Source organism: Perognathus longimembris, chromosome 12 (assembly GCF_023159225.1).
Source record: "Perognathus longimembris pacificus isolate PPM17 chromosome 12, ASM2315922v1, whole genome shotgun sequence".
Lineage (NCBI taxonomy): Eukaryota > Metazoa > Chordata > Mammalia > Rodentia > Heteromyidae > Perognathus > Perognathus longimembris.
Genome location: NC_063172.1, coordinates 44110025 through 44130061, shown reverse-complemented (window position 1 = coordinate 44130061; position 20037 = coordinate 44110025). Strand labels below are relative to the sequence as shown.

At 37.6% G+C, this 20037-nt stretch overlaps 1 protein-coding gene across 1 annotated transcript in view; it reads right to left on the bottom strand.

The window, feature by feature from the left end:
• Positions 1–846: 846 nt before the first annotated feature.
• Positions 847–20037, bottom strand: part of Mrps28 (mitochondrial ribosomal protein S28) — an 88883-nt gene continuing 69692 nt past the window's right edge. The window contains exon 3 of the mRNA XM_048359154.1: positions 847–1116. Coding sequence (XP_048215111.1) covers positions 948–1116 — 169 coding nt within the window. The 3' untranslated portion in view covers positions 847–947. The remainder of the gene's footprint in view (positions 1117–20037) is intronic.

Below are 20037 nucleotides of genomic sequence, written 5' to 3'. Positions count from 1 at the left end.
GGTGTTACCAGTTTTTCTTTTCCTATACCTAATATCTAGCATGTAGGAAATCACATTGGCAGTATCTTCAAAATAGATTCAGATTTCAGTCATTTCTCTCCACCTTCACTGCTACAAACTGGGTCCAAACCACTGCCTTCTCTCACCTGGATCAGGTGATAGTTTCTGTTCAGCTGCTCTGGTTCATCGAAAGTCTCCTCAGCCAAACTGCTCAAGAGATCCTGTTAAAATGCTGATCAAACTGTATCCCTCCTCTGCTCAGGTTCCTCTAGCAACCTCCAGCAATGCTCCAACTCCTTTAGAGTAACCAAATGCCACCTCTACCCCTTCACCGCCCCCCCCCCCCCCCCGCCCCACGCTTGTTTCCTAGTCTCCTACGATGGCTCTTCCTGTTCCTTAAACTCTAGAGAGCACAGGCCTGTCTGCTAGCCACTGTGTCTGTTGGAATGACCTTTCCCGAGGATTTCTCTGGCTAGCTTCAGTCTCAGATATTATTCCAACGTGATTTTCTCTAAAAGGTGACACCATACCTAAAATTCAACCATTCCGATTTGTTCTAAACCATCCCTGGCTTTATTTTCCTTCTTGGCATGTGTCACTGTCTAATGCACTTCATTTACCTATTTATTGTCCACTTTCTTTGGTTGAATATTAAGTGCTACAAGACAAGCCCTTTTGTCTAATTTGTTCACTGCTGGTTAGACCAATGTTATGTGCCCTGAGATCCTCAAGCTGTATTTAGTGAATGACACAGGATCTCAGTACACCATCCGCATCAAAGAGAAAACATTGAAAGAAAAGGGAAGGGGTGTAGCTCAAGAAAATTCAAATAAATAAGAGCTCTGATTAGTTTTCATGAAGTACATTTTTAAATCATTTATTCACAGTTTTCTCCTTGCATAAATATCTGAGTCAGCCAAAGAATGAATTCACTACTCAAAGTTCATCTACTTTTTAGGATACTCTTCCTTTGATTTCGAGTCTCTGTTGTCCTGGAGTCCTAAGAGAACAGCATCAGCCTCCAGTATGGTTGTATCTGTGGTTCCTCCCAGGAACCTAGATGTGAGCTCAAGATCCAAGAGCCGTAGCCGGACCTTGGTGTCCTTCTGGTATTTCCTAAATGGTAAGAAAAAAATTCCATTAATTCTGTATATCATAACATGAACAATTATTTTAAGTTACCACTATAGGTGAGAAATATGAGCCTATGACATAACAGTAATTTGGCTACATCAGAATTTTCACCTTAAGGTTGCTTTCGAAGATTTTATAATCTTTACATCTTTTAATATAATTCATTGTATTTCAAACAAGTTAGTTTTAAAAACTATCTTCCTCCTCCTCCTCCTTCTTTTGTGTTAGTAATTATGTTTGATTCCCAGGCCTCATGATTGCTATAGAGGTGCTTTATCACTTGAGCCAAAACCACTGCTCTTTTGCTTTATTTTCTTTATAGACTCTCATATTGTTGCTCAAGCTAACCTGGACACACACTACCTATGTCTCCTGTACAGAATGGATTACAGACATAACTAAAAGATTTAAAGCGTTCTCACCACAAAAAGGTAAGCATATGAGGTAATACATACGCTAATTAGCCCAAAACTAGTACATTTTTTCAAAATACTACTATGTTGTATACAGTAAACACATATAATTCAGATTTTTCAATTAAAAATACATATATAAATTATGGGGGAAATGCAGTATCATTCTAATATATATGATAACTCAATTTGGGTGATAAATATTTTGTGCCACTAAATGAAAACTGGTTTTATTTGCTTTATGTCTTATTTTAAAAGCTTAATATCAATACCATAGAAATGCAAGAGAATGAAAATATTGCTTCTAGTTGAAAACTGCAAATCTTAAAAAAATTAATTGTCAAAGTGATGTACAAAAGGGTTACAGTTTCATACATAAGGCAGTGAATACATTTCTTATCAAATTTGTTAACTCCTCCTTCATTTTTCTCCCACTTTCCCTCGTTCCCACTACTTCCTCCCCTCCCTGAGTTGTACAGTTGGTTTACAGCATATTGTCTTGTAAGTACTGCTGTTGCATTAGTTCGCCCTTTATCCTTTGTCTCTCCATTTTGATGTTCCCCTTTCCTTCCCTAGTTTTGATAAACGTATATACAATACCCAGGGTACCAAAATCAGTTACAGTGACATCAGGGGTAAAGCCATGGGAAAGAAAGACAAAAGAAAAAAGCCTAATTTCACAGGGTACATTGAAAATAACAACAACAATGATAAACCACTTATTTCCATAATTTGGAGCTAAAGCTAGATCCTACATTTCACCCTGCACCAGAACCAATTCCAAATGGATCAAAGACCTCCAGGTAAAAGCAGAACTGTAACCTGTGTTCTAATGGATCTTTTTTCATTTGTCCTCACAGCATGACCCAGTATTTGTTCAATCTATTTTCATTCATATTGATCTCTCTTTCCCTCTCCCCTGCACCATCCAATTAGTTACCCAATTTTGTTCACTTTAAAGACAGATACTTCTTGAACCCAGTCCTTCAAGGTCTCATCACCTCTAGCTAAAGCTTGAGGCACTACCTGCACTTCCTCCAGCACATGTGCCATGGTGGGTTACACACTTTTCATGCCCTAGAAGAAGTTACCCACCCCTGCTTATCTTCCTCTGTACCGCTGCTTCTGTTTGTCAGCACCATAGACCTCATATCTTTCTAAAGTCTATTGATTCTTAACAAATGCAGCTCCTGTCCATCTCCCTTGTCAGAAGAGTCTGTTCTTTAAATTTCTGTAAACAAGAGAGTTCATGAAATTTATTATCAGAGCAAGATGCAGTGGTTAATGCCTGTAATCCCAGTAACTCTTGCAATGGAGACTGGAATTCAAGGTTAATCTTGGGGCAAAAAGTTAGTAAGACCCCGTTTCAAAAAGAGCCAGGGAGTGGTGGTACATGTCTATTATCCCAGCTATGCAGAAAGTATAACTAGGAGGATTGTGATTCAGAACAGCCCGGACAAAAATGTGAGACTCCATCCTCAAAGTAACTAAAAAACAAAAAAGGGTATTGCTCAAGTGGTAGAGCACCTGCCTAGCAGCACAAGATTGTGAGTGTGAGAAATAGTACCACCCCAAAATTAAAAGGACTTATTATTATTGCTTACTTTACATTAGTTATTTCTAAGCAAATGTTATTGTCCATGTTAGACTGTCACCTCCTTAAGAGCAGGGATGTAATCCTGCCTGTGCACCTACTCAAAGTGTCTCGATGATTGCATTTCATCCAAGGAGGTTTCATTAACTGTGCTTTTCCACACTTCCCAGTATATTAGACATACATAAGGGTGCTTGTCAAACACATAAATACATCAAAGCAGGGGAGCAGGCAATTTGAGACTTGGGAATGTACCTTTTCAAAAAGCTTCCATAGTGATTTGGATGCAGTCTTTTCTGATGACCACTTGAGAAAATCTAGCCTAGAATTGCTTTCATTGTTCATAATCAAGTGCAGGAAGGCAGGATATTCTACATAAACCTAAAGGGCCACAACAGTGCAACCACCGTTAACAACCTTCAAGAGTGATGGTGCCTCCCACAAGTGAATAAAGCCCACACTCACATCTCAGAGGGGACAGCCTCTTCCTGTGCACACTGTCCATTCTGGAACACCATGCACATGGAAAGCTCAGCATGCTCCAACAAGAACCAAAGCCACTGGCTCATACCTGTAATCCTAGCTGCTTGGGAGGTTGACATCTGAGGATTGCAGTTCAAAGGCAGCCCTGGCAGAAAAGTTCTGTGAGATTCTAATCTCCAATTAACTACTTAAAAACAGGAAGCAGACCTGTGGTTCAAAGTAGTAGAGCACTAGTTTTGAGCAAAAGGCTTAAGGACAGCACCCAGGCCCTGAGTTCAAGTCCATGACCGACAGAAAAAACAAACAACACACCAAAACCCAAAGCCACACAAGGAATGAGGAATACCTTATTAAAAGGAAAGAAAAATGTCAACCAATGATGTATTTCTCAGAATTCTACTTGTGCCAATGAAATCTGAGGTAACCCTTCAGTGTTGTGGTCTTTGATAGTCACATTACTTAGACTGAGTCTTTGCATTTGGCCCTCCATTGTTCCATATAACAAGATTTAAAATGAATATGCCAGTAAACTTCTCCCCAGATTGTTTGTGCATACTGTAAATGATCACCTTAGTCAATGATTTTGGTTAACGTATAAAATCCACTAGAGGCAATGCAGTCAATCTCTGTGGCCTCTGGGGCCAGCTGACTAGACATGGGTTTGAGTGCTATCGCTTCTCATTATGCAGCTCTGAGTCACATGCTTTTCTGGTGCAATTTCCTCATTTGTAAAAAAGAATAATAATTGTACCTACATTTTAAGATTCTCATGAGCATAATATGAACCACCATATGCTAAGCCCTTACACAAGTTCAATAAATGTTAGACTCATCAATCATCATCATCATCAAAACAAAAGTTCCTTGTTGTAGGACCAACAGAACTCTCCTGAATTATGAGTAAATCACTCCAGACTTGTGCAGAAACTAACTTTGAGTTTTCTTTGAGTGTTTTTTGACTCAAATCCTATTAATTTCAATGTTATAAACTTTTCTCTCTTAAAACATATAACACAAGTGTTCTACAAAAATGAAAATTTTTACCTCTAATCAACTATTCTCTTCATGATTTTATAGACTCAAATCTATCTCTTTTGTCTTCTTTCTAGAATGTTCTTTTCCTATTTTTTCTATTCCTTTGTTTATCCAATGCATTATTATTCTGTAAAATAGGCCCACAAATATAATTTAGCTACACTTTCAGGGATCCCTAGATTACATGAAAGTCACCCATGGGACCTCCAAGATCAGTAAGTCTCTGTACTTTCAGTGTGTTTGTCTTTCTTAAGGTAAGATAAATGGGTTCTCATTTCATCTAGAGAACAAGATGACCTTGTGGTTTTTGATGTTTTATATGAATGTATTTCTTAAGGTTCTAATACTATGGCTATAGTTCAGTAGTAGAGCCCTTGCCTATAGCATGCAGAAGACCCTCAGGTTTGGGCCCCAGTTTTGGGCATGTAGGTGCAGGGAAGACCCTAAGGAAACCTAAGATTTTGCTGAAGAAGCTTACCCATGTTAGTACATGGCAGCCTCTATCTACTACAGTCCTATTTACTAATGGAAACAAGACAAAAGTATTTATGTGTTCATATATACATGAAAATGTTCACACCCTGAATACTTTCAAAAGCCCAACCCAATTAAGAGTGGATAGAGCTGTTAAAAAAAATTAGGAGCCAGGCGTCAGTGGACCATGCATGTAATCCTGGCTACTTATGAGGCTGAGATCTGAGGATCATAATTCAAGGCCAGTCCAGGAAGAAAGGTTTATGAGACTTGTTTTCTTTCAGTCGGTCGTGGGGCTTGAACACAGGGCCTGGCACTATCTCTGAGCTCTTTTTACTCAAGGTCACTTCTCTACTACTTTAAGCCAGAGTGTCATTTACAGTTTTCTGGTGGTTAATTAGAGATGAGTCTCACGGACTTTCCTGACAGGACTGGCTTTGAACTTCACTCCTCAGATCTCAGCCTCCTAAGTAGCTAGGAATACAGGCATAAGCCACCGGAAACTGGCTGTGTAAGACTATTATCTTCAATGAACTTCCAAAAAGTCAGAAGTGGAGCTGTGGCTTAAGTGGTAGAGCATTACCCTTGAGCAAAAATGCTCAGGGCTCCTAGGCCCGAGTTCAAGCCCCAGGATCAGCGCTTTGTGCACGTGCGCGCGCGCGCACACACACACACACACACACACACACACACACACACACACACAGGTCTATAGCAGCACTGTCTTTTTATTATTTATATATACATATATGTATATATGGATAAAGAGAGGATAAATCAATAAAATGAATCCAAAAAGAATAGGTTTTCAGGATCTCATTTTTGGATCTATGGTTTTAAGTATTTATGGCATGGAACTCAGATTTTCTTTAATTGGGAATTTTTATAATTTTGCTTTTTGATGGGCTGATTGATAGGATTGATATTAGCTGGGTCTTATGGTGCATAGAGCCCATATGGTAGGGAGGCCTGGTCTTCAGTATGCTATGCACTGATGTAGGTGAAGAACCTACTTTTAACAACTGAAGCCCAGAACCTAGATTTGGTAACAAAGATAAATAATAAGTGTAAGTTGCCAGGAATTCAGTGAATACTATGTAAACTGGTGGAAAAATTATCTGTTTAGAATGTTGTCAAAAACTATTTGCTACTTCAGAAAAAAAATCACATCACTGTAAGCGGCACCACCACTTCATCTTGTTGTATACTTTGTGACCTTTGTCAAATGTACTTTTGTGTGTGAGTGTGTATGTGTGTGCTGGTATTGGGGCTTGGACTCAAGGCCTGAGTTCTTTCAGGTTTTGTTTTTTCCCCTCAAAGCAGGGGCTCTATCACTTGAGCTACTTCTCCATTTCCAACCTTTTTTGTTTTTTGGAGACAGTGTCTTGCTAGGTAGCGCAGCCTGACCTAAAACCCATGATCTTCCAGCCTCTGCTTTCCATATATTGGGATTACAGGCTTGAACTGACATACTCAGTTTACATATACCTTCTTTATAGTGTGGCATCTGTCTTAATCTCCTTCAGCACTTGCTATCCAAAATCCAAGACTTATGTGTTCTACTTTCAATGAGATACACTGCTAAAAACGTAAATAAAATGTTCACATTGAAACACCACTGCCCCAGAAACTCCTTAGTATAACTATTTAAAGATAATAAAAAAAAAACACACCACTGCCCAACATAACTTTATGAGGGAATAGAAATATTCCATATAATTTAATCATTGAGAACTTTAAAATATGGCTAATGTGACTAAAGAAGTAACATTTAAAATTATATTTAAAAGTAAATGTAGACAGCTACCTAACAGCTCCAGAAAATTTCAAACTGAGGGCCAAGCATGGTGTTTTAAGGCTGCAGTGCCAGCACATGGAGGCTGAGGCGGGTAGACGGTGAGTTCAGATAGATTGTGGGTTCATCCAAGCCAGCCTGGGCTAAGCAGAGTGTCAAAAACAAAAATGAAATAACAACGACAAGAACAAAAACCCTACACGCACACATGCGGGCACACATAACAATTTAAAATTTACAATAAAAACGTAAAATGTACTTTATGCCACATTATTTAAATATATTACAGTAGAAAGGCTTGCTTTACAGGCAAAATCAGCACTATGAAATAATTTATAATAAAATGTTATTAGCTTGTTACTTATATCCAGCAAGAAGAAATTCAAACACTCTATGTAGGTATTATTGGCACCTCTACTCTTCCTTTTCTGTTAAGGATTCTGGAAACTTCTTTGATATACAAATCACAAAGCAATTGAACGGTCACATATTTTAAATTTATGTTTAAATTCTTCATATAGAGTGGCCCTCCATATTTCAGGTAGAAAAATTATAGTATATGGAAATAAAGATACTGACCTAATCCCACACAATGGAACAATAGAATTCACAAGATTCGGGGGCTGTTTCTTTTAAGTTTTCAGTCACTGTGACCTCTTGCAATTCAATAAAGTTAATCCCACTAGAAGTAGCAAGAGCTTATTACTTCAGATAGTCTTCTAATTTGTTTTATGCCTTTCCTTGGGAATAAACCAAAAGCTATGTGGTTGTTCTTAGTTATCATTTCAATTATTTTCCATTAAAATGATTAATGTCAATGCTAACAAATTATGAATTATATTTTTAAAGTCTATATAAGCTTCCAGCAATGCTGTATTTTTATAGTTTTATTTAGGGGTGAGGGGTTGTACTGAGGATTCAGCTCAGTGCCTCCTGTACTTAAGCCACACCTCCAGCCTCTATATTTTTGCATTTTCTTTTAAATTAGAAAAATACCATCCAGATACTTCATTCTCAAAATACAGAGCACCACTATCTTGAAAGATAAACAGGCTGGCTCCACACAATGAAAATGGGCTGTTTTTCCTGCACGGGGTTTCTTTTAACTTCAAGTGCTTCTTCCGTCTGATCTTGGTGAACTCCAGGCAAAATTAATCCAATCTCAGCTTTACCATGAATGACTGCTCTCTTACATTGTGCACTTTTCTCAGACTAGATGCTGCTGAACATGAGCCTGCATGTCTAAGCTATGTAGGAAAAGGGTAATGAACACTGGTTTTGCATTTCTGCATTAAGGACCAGTTTGGTTTAAAGAACTTTTTTTGGAGAGGTTTTTTACATTCTTGCTGCAGACATTCTTTAACATCTGTCAGTGCCTACTGCTGATGGTTTTCATAGTCTTCAAATAGAAACTTTCTGACTAGTTCTTTGATATAAGTATGTTAAATAATACAAAGATGACAAACAGTAGGCTTGGTTTGAACCTCAGAAATCAGAGAGTATTGTGAAGAATTCTGACTGCTTGTGAAATTTGCTGTCTCTGTAATCATAATTCTCAGAGGTTTTAAAAATAGTTCTTTTGAAATCATTAACCATGTAAGCTTTCAGCTCAGTAAGTCAAATTTGTTCAGAATATTCTTACTTTCTCATAATTCTTTAAAGTTTTTAGGCTATAGAACTATTTTTCTTTTCCAAGAGAAAAAATTAAAAACTTTGCAATTGCTTAATTATCACTAATCTGCTTTTTTTTTTTTTTTTTTCCCTAATTTTCAGTCAGGCTGATCTATATGTAAAGCCAGCACCCAGGGTAGTGTGTATGTCTGTGAACATGTGGGGATACACATGCTTTATTCTTTAAATGAATTATCTGGCCCTCAATTTCTTCATCATTACAAAGCAGTGGTAGCAATGACCCATGGGCTATAGGTCATGCAGTATATGATTTTATTCTAAGACCTATGAAGATATTCTACTTTTATAAAATCATAAGTGCCTGGAAATAGATATAGTATAAAGTGGCATTAAGTGTAAAACTGATAAAATAGAATAAAAACAGGATGCAAATATTTAAGCCTTTCTATTGGCTATGTAAAATACTGTTGACTATACAATTACTAAGTATGTTTTTCTTGCAGACTACTTGTATTTCTGATTTGTCCCACTTTTTTTTTTTCTTTTGCTAGTTTTGGGGCTTGAACTCAGGGCCCGGGTACTGTTCCTGAGCTGCTTTTGTTCAAGGCTAGCACTCTGCCATTTGAGCCACAAGACCACTTCTGGCCTTTTCTGTTTATGTCGGACTGAGGAATCAAACCCAGGGCTTCGTGCATGTTAGGCCACATTCTCAGCTCTATCTGTCCCACTTTTTGAAAGCACTATACTTTGCTCTACTCGACTGCTTTTGTTCTTGTTCAATTTGTAAGATGCCTATCAAGACTTGCATGTAGTTTTACTCTCCTCCTTGGTCATAGCATACAACATATAATTTTAACTAGTTTCTGTATAGTTTGACTATATACCTTTGTTTCATTTGTTTGTGCCAGTCCTGGGTATATAAACTCAAGGCCTAGGCATTGTCCCTGAGCTTTTTTTTTTTTTTTTTGCTTTTTTTTTTTTTTGCTCAAGGCTAGTGCTCTACCACCTGAACATAGCTCTACCTCCTGCTTTTTGGTGATTAATTAGAGAGAAGAGTCTGATAACCTTTCCTGCCTGGGCGGCCTTTGAAGTGCAGTACTCAGATTTCAGCCTCCAGAGTAGCTAGGCTTACAGGCTGGCTGCTGGCTCAAAGCTATAGATCTTTTAAAAAATTTTTATTTTATTTTATGTTTTGTATTACTCACCAGTGCTATCTATATTGTATTCTCAAGCACACAGTTTACAAAATAAAGATGAGCCTGTTCATTAAGTTTTGCTTCTTGCCAATATTTCCATTCATCATTAAAGTTTAAAATATAGCATAAAGCCTAAAGCCTTAGTTTATAATTTCAGGTGATAAAAAAGATGTAATTGTAAAACAAAAATTATTATGCTCATAATTTCTATTACCTGAATTATTACCAAAGTGTACTAAAAAAAACTTGCAAATATACCTTGAAAAATATTGTATATAAAAGGTATTCAAAGTTTATGTCCATAATCTTACTAAGGAGATAGATATTGGGAGAATCATGGTTTGAAGCCAGTCCAGGCAGAAAAGTTTGTGAAACCCTCCTCTTACAGAAAAAGCTGGGTGTGGTATCATGTGCCTGTCATAGCTATAGTGAGAAGAGTACAAAGGAGGATCACAGTTCAGGGCAGCCAGGGAAAAAGGCAATACTTTATCTCAAACTAACCAACCAACCAACCACAAAAGCAAAAAGGGCTGAGGGCATGGCTAAAGTGTCAGAGTGCCTGACTACTAATTGTGAACCCTTGAGTTCAAATCCTAGTATTGCGGGCTGGGGATATGGCCTAGTGGCAAGAGCGCTTGACTCGTATACATGAAGCCCTCGGTTTGATTCCCCAGCACCACGTATACAGAAAATGGCCAGAAGTGGTGCTGTGGCTCAAGTGGCAGAGTGCTAGCCTTGAGCAAAAAGAAGCCAGGGACAGTGCTCAGGCCCTGAGTCCAAGGCCCAGGACTGGCAAAAAACAAAAAACAAAACAAATCCTAGTATTGCCAAAGAAACAAATAAATAAACAAAAATATATATACAATGTGCACGTTAATTAGGCCAAAATAAACCAAATGTGCCCTTATGACAATGAGCAAAGGATATTGTTTATGAAAACAAATGTATTTCCTCTAATTGTAATCATCCTATATTCTCTAGAATATATTTTATTTTTCTCTAAAATCAAGTTCTTTTTAATCTTCACTGCTAATATTTTGGGCCATATCCTTTATTCAAGCACTTGAACAAGATGAAATGTGACTAGTTTTATGAAATGTGAGAATGGAGCATTCAAAAAATCCAGTAAATAACTTCATTTCTTTTTTTTTTTTTTGGCCAGTCCTGGGCCTTGGACTCAGGGCCTGAGCACTGTCCCTGGCTTCTTCTCGCTCAAGGCTAGCACTCTGCCACTTGAGCCACAGCGCCGCTTCTGGCCGTTTTCTGTATATGTGGTGCTGGGGAATCGAACCTAGGGCCTCGTGTATCCGAGGCAGGCACTCTTGCCACTAGGCTATATCCCCAGCCCATAACTTCATTTCTTAACACTGTATCATACACATGTACATGAAATAATAAGTACATGTATATATGTTGAAATGAAACCTCTTTGTAAAACTACTTAAAAATAATAAACAAAAAACAACTAGAAAATACAGGCATATATCAAAATAGGCATCAGTCATCATAGAATCTTTTCTATAGTTATAAAATATGATTTGTCAGAAAATAAGGGAAGGGAATCCCTTTGACCTAAAAATCACATCAGGCCTATCTTTATTAAAACAAACAAATGGGGCTGGGGAATATGGCCTAGTGGCAAGAGTGCTTGCCTCATATACAGGAAGCCCTGAGTTCAATTCCTCAGCACCACATATATAGAAAATGACCAGAAGTGGAACTGTGGCTCAAGTGGCAGAGTGCTAGCCTTTGGGGGGGGGGGCGGGGAGGAAGAAGCCAGCAACAGTGCTCAGGCCCTGAGTTCAAGGCCCAGGACTGGCAAAATAAATAAATAAATAAACCCCTACAATATTGTTGCTTGGCTGAATATGAATGTACACACATGAAGAGGGAAAAATGAATATGAAAGCAACAGAAAGCATTCATGATTTCTAATATATGTGGATGACTAAAATTGGGATCAAATTTGGCTTCTAACTAAGATTTTTTTCTTTTGGGGGGCAGATCTTGGGACACAAACTCAGAATCTGGGGATATTCCTTGAGCTATTTTGTTCAAGCCTAGCACTTGAGCCACAGCTCCTCTTCTGGCTTTTTAGTGATTAATTAGAGATAAGAGTCTCATTGACTTTCCTGTCTGGGCTGGCTGCAAACAGCAGTCCTCAGATCCTAGCCTTCTGAGTAACTATGATTACAGTGTGAGCCACCAGTACCTGGAAATAGGACATCTTTTGGCATACAATTTCATTGTACAGGAGAAGGAAAGATATAACATCTTGCAAGGTTGATATGAGTTTAAAGCTCTATGAAGTATGAACAGTACATGACACACAGTAAGTAACACAGTGACTTTTATTAAATTCATAAGAATGTACAAATGCAATAGACAACTGAGAAAACATTAACTTTGAATGTGGCTTTACAAAGACACTGTCCAATGGACAGTCTGGTACCAACCTTTAACATGTAAAAAGGAATGACAGGAAAGACTGGGAAGAGGAGGATATCTAATGCTAACTAATTGGGAGGTGGAGATTAGGTGGATCAAGGTTTGAGGCCACTCTTCACAGTCAGGTGTGATAGCATGTACTCAGCTACCAGAGATGACAGGAGGAGCAAACACATGAAAGAGCATTCTTTGACTTTGGAATTTGGAGCTTGAGTATAAAAGATTATCTATAGGATTAGATTATAATTAGATTATAATTTCCAGGGGAAGACTTAGTGACTCTATAGAAAAGTAAGAACTGGGAGGTAAAATGAATAAAGAATAGCTTGTAGGAGCTTTAAAATTTTTTTTTATCAGATTTTAAAAATACTACCTAGGTGTGGTGGGTTCACACCTGTAATCCCAGCATTTGGGAGACGGAGACAAAAGAACTACAAGTTTGAGGCCAGCCTGAGCTACATAGTAACACACTCTCTCAAAACAAATAAAAAACTACCAACAAGTAATTCCCTCATACCTCCAAAATAAACCAGAAATGTAATGCCTGGGGTTCAATCCAGATCCACTTCCTTAAATTAAATAGGTCAGAAACTGCAATTCAAGCTTGGGCTAAAAGCTCCCCAAATGATCTGTTTTTTTAAAAAAATCGTTAGTTTATCTTCGTGAGTTATTCTCTAAGTGTTTGTTGCAATTAAATTTCTAATGCTTTGTGGTAGTTTGGCATATCAAGTTGAATCTTGCTACGCAGTTTAAACACTATGTAGAAAGGTCAAAATTTGAACTACATGTTTTAGATATCAACTATGAAAGCAGAAAAATTATTTTCCATGGTAACTGAGGATACTTAGGTTTATGTTAATGTACACCAAAGGTTGAATCAGTTTAGCTGAGATTTACTGCACATAATTGTATTTTCATAATCATGTGTGCTTTTTAAAACTTCTAACACAAAGTTTGCAAGCCTAATAGTTGTTAGCAGACACAAGCACTGAATTTTAGCTGGACAATTATTTTATGGAAACATTATCCCTTTCCATAGTGACATCTCTGTTGCCACATTCCTAAGTTTCTGCATGTTACATTAAAAATAGTTCTAAAACTGTTGTACTAACCCACTTTTAGTTATTTTTCTTCCAATCTTGTTCCTGTATCTCTAAATTAGTTACGTATTAAGCAGACATTGTCAAATTTTACCTATATGAGGTGAAGGGATGCTGACAAGACACAGAAGGTAGGAAAAGGCAGAAAGGGAAAAAGAGACATGGGCTCCTATTCCATGCTGACCAGGCCTTTATTTGGTTTAGTTTAAGAAAGACAGTTGGAGCTTGGAAGGGAGCTTGTGACTTGATTCTCCTCACTTTGTCTGACATTTGCCCCTTGTGCCCAACTCTAGGGACATTAAACATTCCAACTTACGCTTTTTAACAGAGGGCATCAGGCTGTGGCTCAGTGGTAAAATGATTGTGTCACATATATGAGGGGTCTAGGTTTGACCCAGTACAACATACAAACAGCAGAGGGCACTGAATCGAGTTGTGTGAAATTAAAAATAAAAAAAGAAGTCAATTATACAAGTACAGAAAGCAAGCAGTTTAAAGATATGTCATGTGAGAAGAAGTAGAGCTGTGGCTCAAGTGGTAGAGTGCCAGCCTTGAGCAAAAATGCTCAGTGATAGTGTCCAGTCTTTGCCCAGGCACCAGTGGCTCATATCTATAACTCTAGCTAGTAGGGAGGCTGATATCTGAGGATAACCCTTTAAAGTCATTCTGTGCAGTAAAGTCCATGAAAGTCCATTCTTATCTCCACTTAACCACCAAATGAGAACCACCAAATGTTTTTATATAATTGAAACCTAGTAAGAATTATGGCGGCTTTGTTCTCAAAGAAAGGCTAATAAAATTTTAGACTGAAGTAGAAGCATAGATTCATTCCATGTTACAAAGTACATTCCACAACACAGTCCCAATTTATTTTCACTTTCCAAGCCATAACTATAATACTCTGTTGTGTTCTAGACAACACAATTACAGTCACTGATAACTGGAATCCATTCAGAGTGGACAATGAAAGAATGAATAACTCAGTGAATAATTTCAGGGAAAAAGGTATTTATTTGGTTGATATTATGTAAAGTGGGCTAAACTAGGCCCAGCAAAACATGTACTGCATGATCTCACCCCTATCTGGTATATAAAACAGTTCATCTATTGCCAGGTACCAGTAGCTCACACATACAATCCTTGCTACTCAAGAGACCCAAACCTAAAGATCTGTGTTCAAAGCCAGCCCAGGCAGAGAGGTCCATGAAATTCATCTCCAATAACCACCAGAAAGCTGGAAGTGAAGAAACCTTCACTGTGAGCAAAAAAGCTCAGAGTAGATTGGTAGTTACCAGAAGCTAGGAAGTGTAGGAAGAGGGAGGAATGAGGAAAGATTGGTCTATGGGGGACTGTTATAATTTTACAGGAGTAAGAAGTATTAATGTATTGCACAGCACGCTAACTGTAGATAGTGATAATGTACCATTATTTCAATGAAGCACAAGAGAGACCATTGGAAGTTTTTATTGTACAGAAGCAGGTATGGTGGGTCAAGCCTGTTAAGGTAGAGATAGTAGGACTGAAATTCAAAGGCAACCTGGTTAAAAAAAATTCCATTGTGAACTCACCCAAGAACTGACAGAGACCTGAGGAAGGCAAATGTATCTACCTTTCCTGTTACCTATGCTACTCTGGTATAATACCTCTGAATATCCACTTCTGCACCACGTTAGACCTTTCTCAGTCCATATCTGATTAATGTTTGCAGACAACTTCAGTAAACAATATATACTCTCAAATGTTACACAAAGCAATAAAGCAGAGGTTTGCATTCCACCACCTATTCTACATGCTTTTCAATTTGCCCTCAAAGCTGCATTCATTGTTAAAATCCTGAAGGGCAGGTGAGTATTAACTATGTGTGGCTCAGTATTGTGCCAGTTCTCCCTGATCTCTGGGTTTCTCCTGTCAAGACCGGTATTCAGCAAGTAGATGACATTCTTGCTTCTGATCTGAAGAAAGAGCAGATTTGTAGCTCTAGCATGCAAAACAGTGTCAAAGCAACTATTTTTGAAACAAAATTCTGCAAAAAAAACATCTAGGGCTGGGAATATGGCTTAGTGGCAAGAGTGCTTGCTTCACATACATGAAGTCCTGGGTTCGATCCTCAGTACCACATATATAGAAAAGTCCAGAAGTGGCTCTGCAGCTTTACTGGCAGAGTGCTAACCTTGAGCACAAAGAAGCCAGGGACAGTGCTCAGGTCCTGAGTCCAAGCCCCAGGACGGGCAAAAAAATAAAAATAAAAAAAAGAAACAAAACAAAGAAACATCTCAGAATCTCAGAATAAATTTTAAAAGGCATGTATTTATTATTTAAATCACACATAAATGCTTTTTCATTAATTATGTTTTTATTTTGGTGGAAGTAAAAGGCTTGTAGCAACTGTTTTAGAACTATATACTATTTTAAGCCTTTTATCACTCAGAAAACAACGTTCAAATACTAATAAAATCCCATGTGAATGGTGTTAGGCATAGTCTGATGTAGGCTCTTTAAGTAAAGTCAAAATAAAACTTAAATTTCTTTACTACCAAGAAGGAATCAGTACTTTCTGGTAACAAACTCTATCAAATTCTCTTTTCTAGAGGCTTTCTGTCTTCCCCTTGTAAATATACTTCCTACTTCAGCGCCCACAAACTGGAAAATATTTTGAGCATTCTAATTTCTAAGAAAAGACAAATTAGGGAACAGCAAAATTCTGTCCAGTGAGCATATATTATATAATATTAATAGGCAAAGCCAGTGAATTGGTTTACTGGTCAGAAACAACTAACACAGGGACAGACACAATCCTTTCATGTGAACAATTTGTTCACAATAAAAATGTCAATAACGATGTTTCTCAATCATTATCATAAAAAGGGAACCATCAAATTCTTACCTCATAGGATTTCTGGGAAGACTCTGAGGGACAAAATGTACCATAAAAGTCCAGTTGGGATAGGCATTGATTTAAGAAAGGATTATTTCAGGTATAACACTATTTTCTGTCACACTTAAAGTAGTTCTGGTTGTAAGGTTTCCTAGAGGTGGCAAATTAACTTCTATTGGGAATAGAAAATAATTGTAAAAGAAGTTTTAAAAGATTTTGTATTCAAAGCCATCGGGCTTTCCTTTTCCATTTCCTTTCCTTTGAGCTGGGCTCTTGCTATGTTGCCCACCCTGGCCTGAAATCCTTGGGCAAGCTTAAGTTTTGATGGCTACCAATCAGCTAATGGCGTCTAATCTGGTGGATAAGCAATAGCAGCTGGACTTTTGATAGGCCTTAAAGACCTTTGTTGGCAGCAGGATCGAGGTGGCTAAGATATGGGAGTAATATGAGTCCTGAAGCAGAGAGGTCTTTCATGTTTCCACTTCCGTTCATAAAGAAACAAATACCATGGAATTAGGGCCCCACCCTTATGACCTCACTTAACCTTTATAACCTCCTTGTAGGTTGTACCTCACATTTGGGGATTAGGAATTCAACATATGAACATATAGGAAGAAGGGAAGACAACTCAGTCCATACAAGGTATTATTGTTACATGAAATCTTGTTAGTTGTGAGTACATACCTATCGACTTATTTGAAATGCATTATTTGAAACACTAAGTGTCAAGCAGTTAATCAGGATATAGGGGACAACTATGTTCTTAGGGCATTCAGGAGTCTAGTAGGGGAGAAAAGTAACAATGGTTTGTGGTATATTATAGAGGTAGATGGAAGTGTCATGAATTCTATTAGGAAAGAAATTTTAGGGAAATCTAGGAAGAGGAGCTGAAATATGTGCAAATATTTTCTACAAACTTTATTGGAATTCACCAGGACAAAAGTCAAGAAAACCTAGACTTATCTCATAATCCGAAAAAAAAAAAAAATCCTTCCTCTGACAATCTCTGCTCTGAGACTGAAGTCCTACTAATGACTTAAGAGTGTATTCCTTGTTCCTAGGTAAATGTCAGTGAATTCTTTTCTCTGTCTCTCTCTCTCTCTCTCCTTTTTTTTTTGTGTATGTGTGTGTGTGTGTATGCGTAGAGGGGGAGGAGTTGTGGGGCTTGAACTCAGGGTCTGGGTGTTGCCCTGAGGTTTTTTTGCTCAAGGCTAGCTAGCACTCTTCCATGACTAGAGATAAGAGTCTCTCCAACCTTCCTGACTGTGCCGGCTTCCAACAGTGATCCTCACATCTCAGCCTCCAGAGTAGAAGGATTACAGGCATGAGGCCAATCATAATATACTATTTTTATTTAAACCTAAAACACTTCCCATATATACAAAGAAACTGCTAAAATGTAAAACAGGTAAATCATGCATTTTCTACTCTGTAAAAAAAAACAACCTTATCTTAATTTTCATGAATATGTTAGCATAAAAATCTAACCTAACTGTGGATGATTTAGACTTCTAGTCCCTACTATTTTTTATACTCTTTATGTTGGAAAGCAATTAAAAAGTCATACAAATTATTCAATATTATATGTATATATTATTTTATATAAATATTATACAATCAAGGATAAAGAAACAATTAAAAACCATCAATTATCAGTCCTTAAAGTTAGTTAACAAGTAGGTTAACATCTAGTAAATAACTCAGATAAATGCCCTACTTCAAGTTAGAAATATGAAGGATCAATAAATTTATGTCATTTTACAATATACTATGGGTTCTGTTGTTAGTATGTTTGTGTGTTTCTTATTTCATTTTGTGCCAACAATGGGGCTTGAGTTTAAAGGCTTGCGTGCTGGCCCTTAGCTTTTTTGCTCAAGGCTAGTTCTCCACCACTTGAGCCACAAGTCTACTTCTGGGTTTTCAGTGATTAAATTGGAAATAATAGTCTCACCAACTTTCCTGGTCAGGCTGGCTTTGAACCATGATCCTCAGATCTCAGCCTCCTAAGTAGCAAGGATTACAGGCATGAGCCCAGATACAATATATTGCTATGTTAAAACCTAAAACATTCCACATATACTCAAAGAAATTGCCAGAATATATAACATATAAATCATGCATTTTCTACTTTTTATCTAAATCTTACCTTCAAATGAACAAGTGGGTTAAGAAACAACCCAAAAGATAAAAGAACTCTGAAAAACACTAGTAATTATCAAAAAAGAAATAGTTCAATTTGCAAAGCAGTTACAGTTCTAACTTTACAGTCACAAACTCTTGTTTAATTACATGAAATATGTTGGTTATTAAAAAACTCATGCTTGTAGCAGTAATTCTAATGTCCAAGTATGGCACAGGCTCTATGACTGTCAAACCATGCCAGTTCTATCTTTTAAAGAGAGTTCACCAACTAGCGTGTGTCATTAGCCAAGCTTGGCTGAAACAATACTTAGGCCACAAAGCTACTTTAATGTACTGTCTTTGATACTTTCCCATCCCTGCAGCAATTCCCACCACAGGCAACACTTTGTCTCCAACAAAGAAGCCTCACATACTATGTCGGCAAAATCCCCAGTCCTGACTAGTACTGTGTGGCTGCCAAGAGGAACATCTGTGCACTCCACAGCACACAAACTGCCTCTTTGCTTTTTCTTTCTTTCTTCCTTCCTTGGCAATAAACGGTGTGATTACTTGGTAAGGGAATAATTTTTCATTCCCTTCTTCTGCCCTTTCGTTTGTTTAATACCATAGTCAAACAATTACATCTGATGTCCTCTAATTTCTTTCAGTCCAAATCCTGAAAATAACAAAGTTTATTTTCTGATTTCATGTGAACTTAAACTTGTGATCAGCTAAAGACTGGAAAATGAAGACCTTAAAGGTGCAGTAATAGAAAAGAAGCTGTCCATTTTTAACAATTGTTAGAACTTCATCTTTATCTGTTGAGTCCTCAGCAAGAGTAAAGACATTCCCTGTAAAGTCTCTACAATGAAAACTAGTACTTCATCAAAATATCCCATTTTTGGTATTTATACCAATACAGTTTTTTCTCTTGTGTTTATTTAAACCTCAAGCAATAATTTGGCTTACAGAAACAAAACAAACTGAGACATACAAAAAAATAGACCAATGTGACCAGAGGAATTCATCAAAGAAAAAAAAAATCACACATTACAAGCCTAAAACCTTGATCCACTCCTGCTTGTGAGAAAAAGTGTCTTTTCTATTAAAGTGTACTGTTTAAAAGTTTCTGCTTTGGCCTGGTGGCTAGGTTCTTGTTAAAGAGAAGCAACTGCTTTGGGATAAAGGATTTTTTTTTTTTTTTGCCAGTCCTGGGGCTTGAACCCAGGGCATGAGCACTGTCCTGGCTTCTTTTTGCTCAAGGCTAGCACGCTACCACTTAACCCACAGCACCACTTCTGGCTTTTTCTATATATGTGGTGCTGAGGAATCAAACCCAGGGCTTCATGTATGTTAGACAAGCACTCTACCACTAGGCCATATTCCCAGCCCAGTAAGAATTTTTGAAATGTAAGCTTTTTGTGTTCTCCCCCCACCCCCAAGATGGAATTAAGACTCACCTCAGATTATGCACAGAGTGTGTTTTGAGATTACTTGTGTACTGTTAATCTTAGGTCTGTCTATTAGTGGTCACTTTATATAAATACATTTTACCTTATTAAAACTAGCCAATTGTGAGCAGACTGTGAACGTGAGATCAACCAATCTGAGAAGATGGGTGGGGCATGCTGTGTTAGAGATAAACAGAGGAGTAGCTCTATGTGCTTGCTTGCACACCCTTCTGCACAAGTCAATTTTGCCTTGCTGAGACAATTCCTCATTTTCTTGTCTATTGTT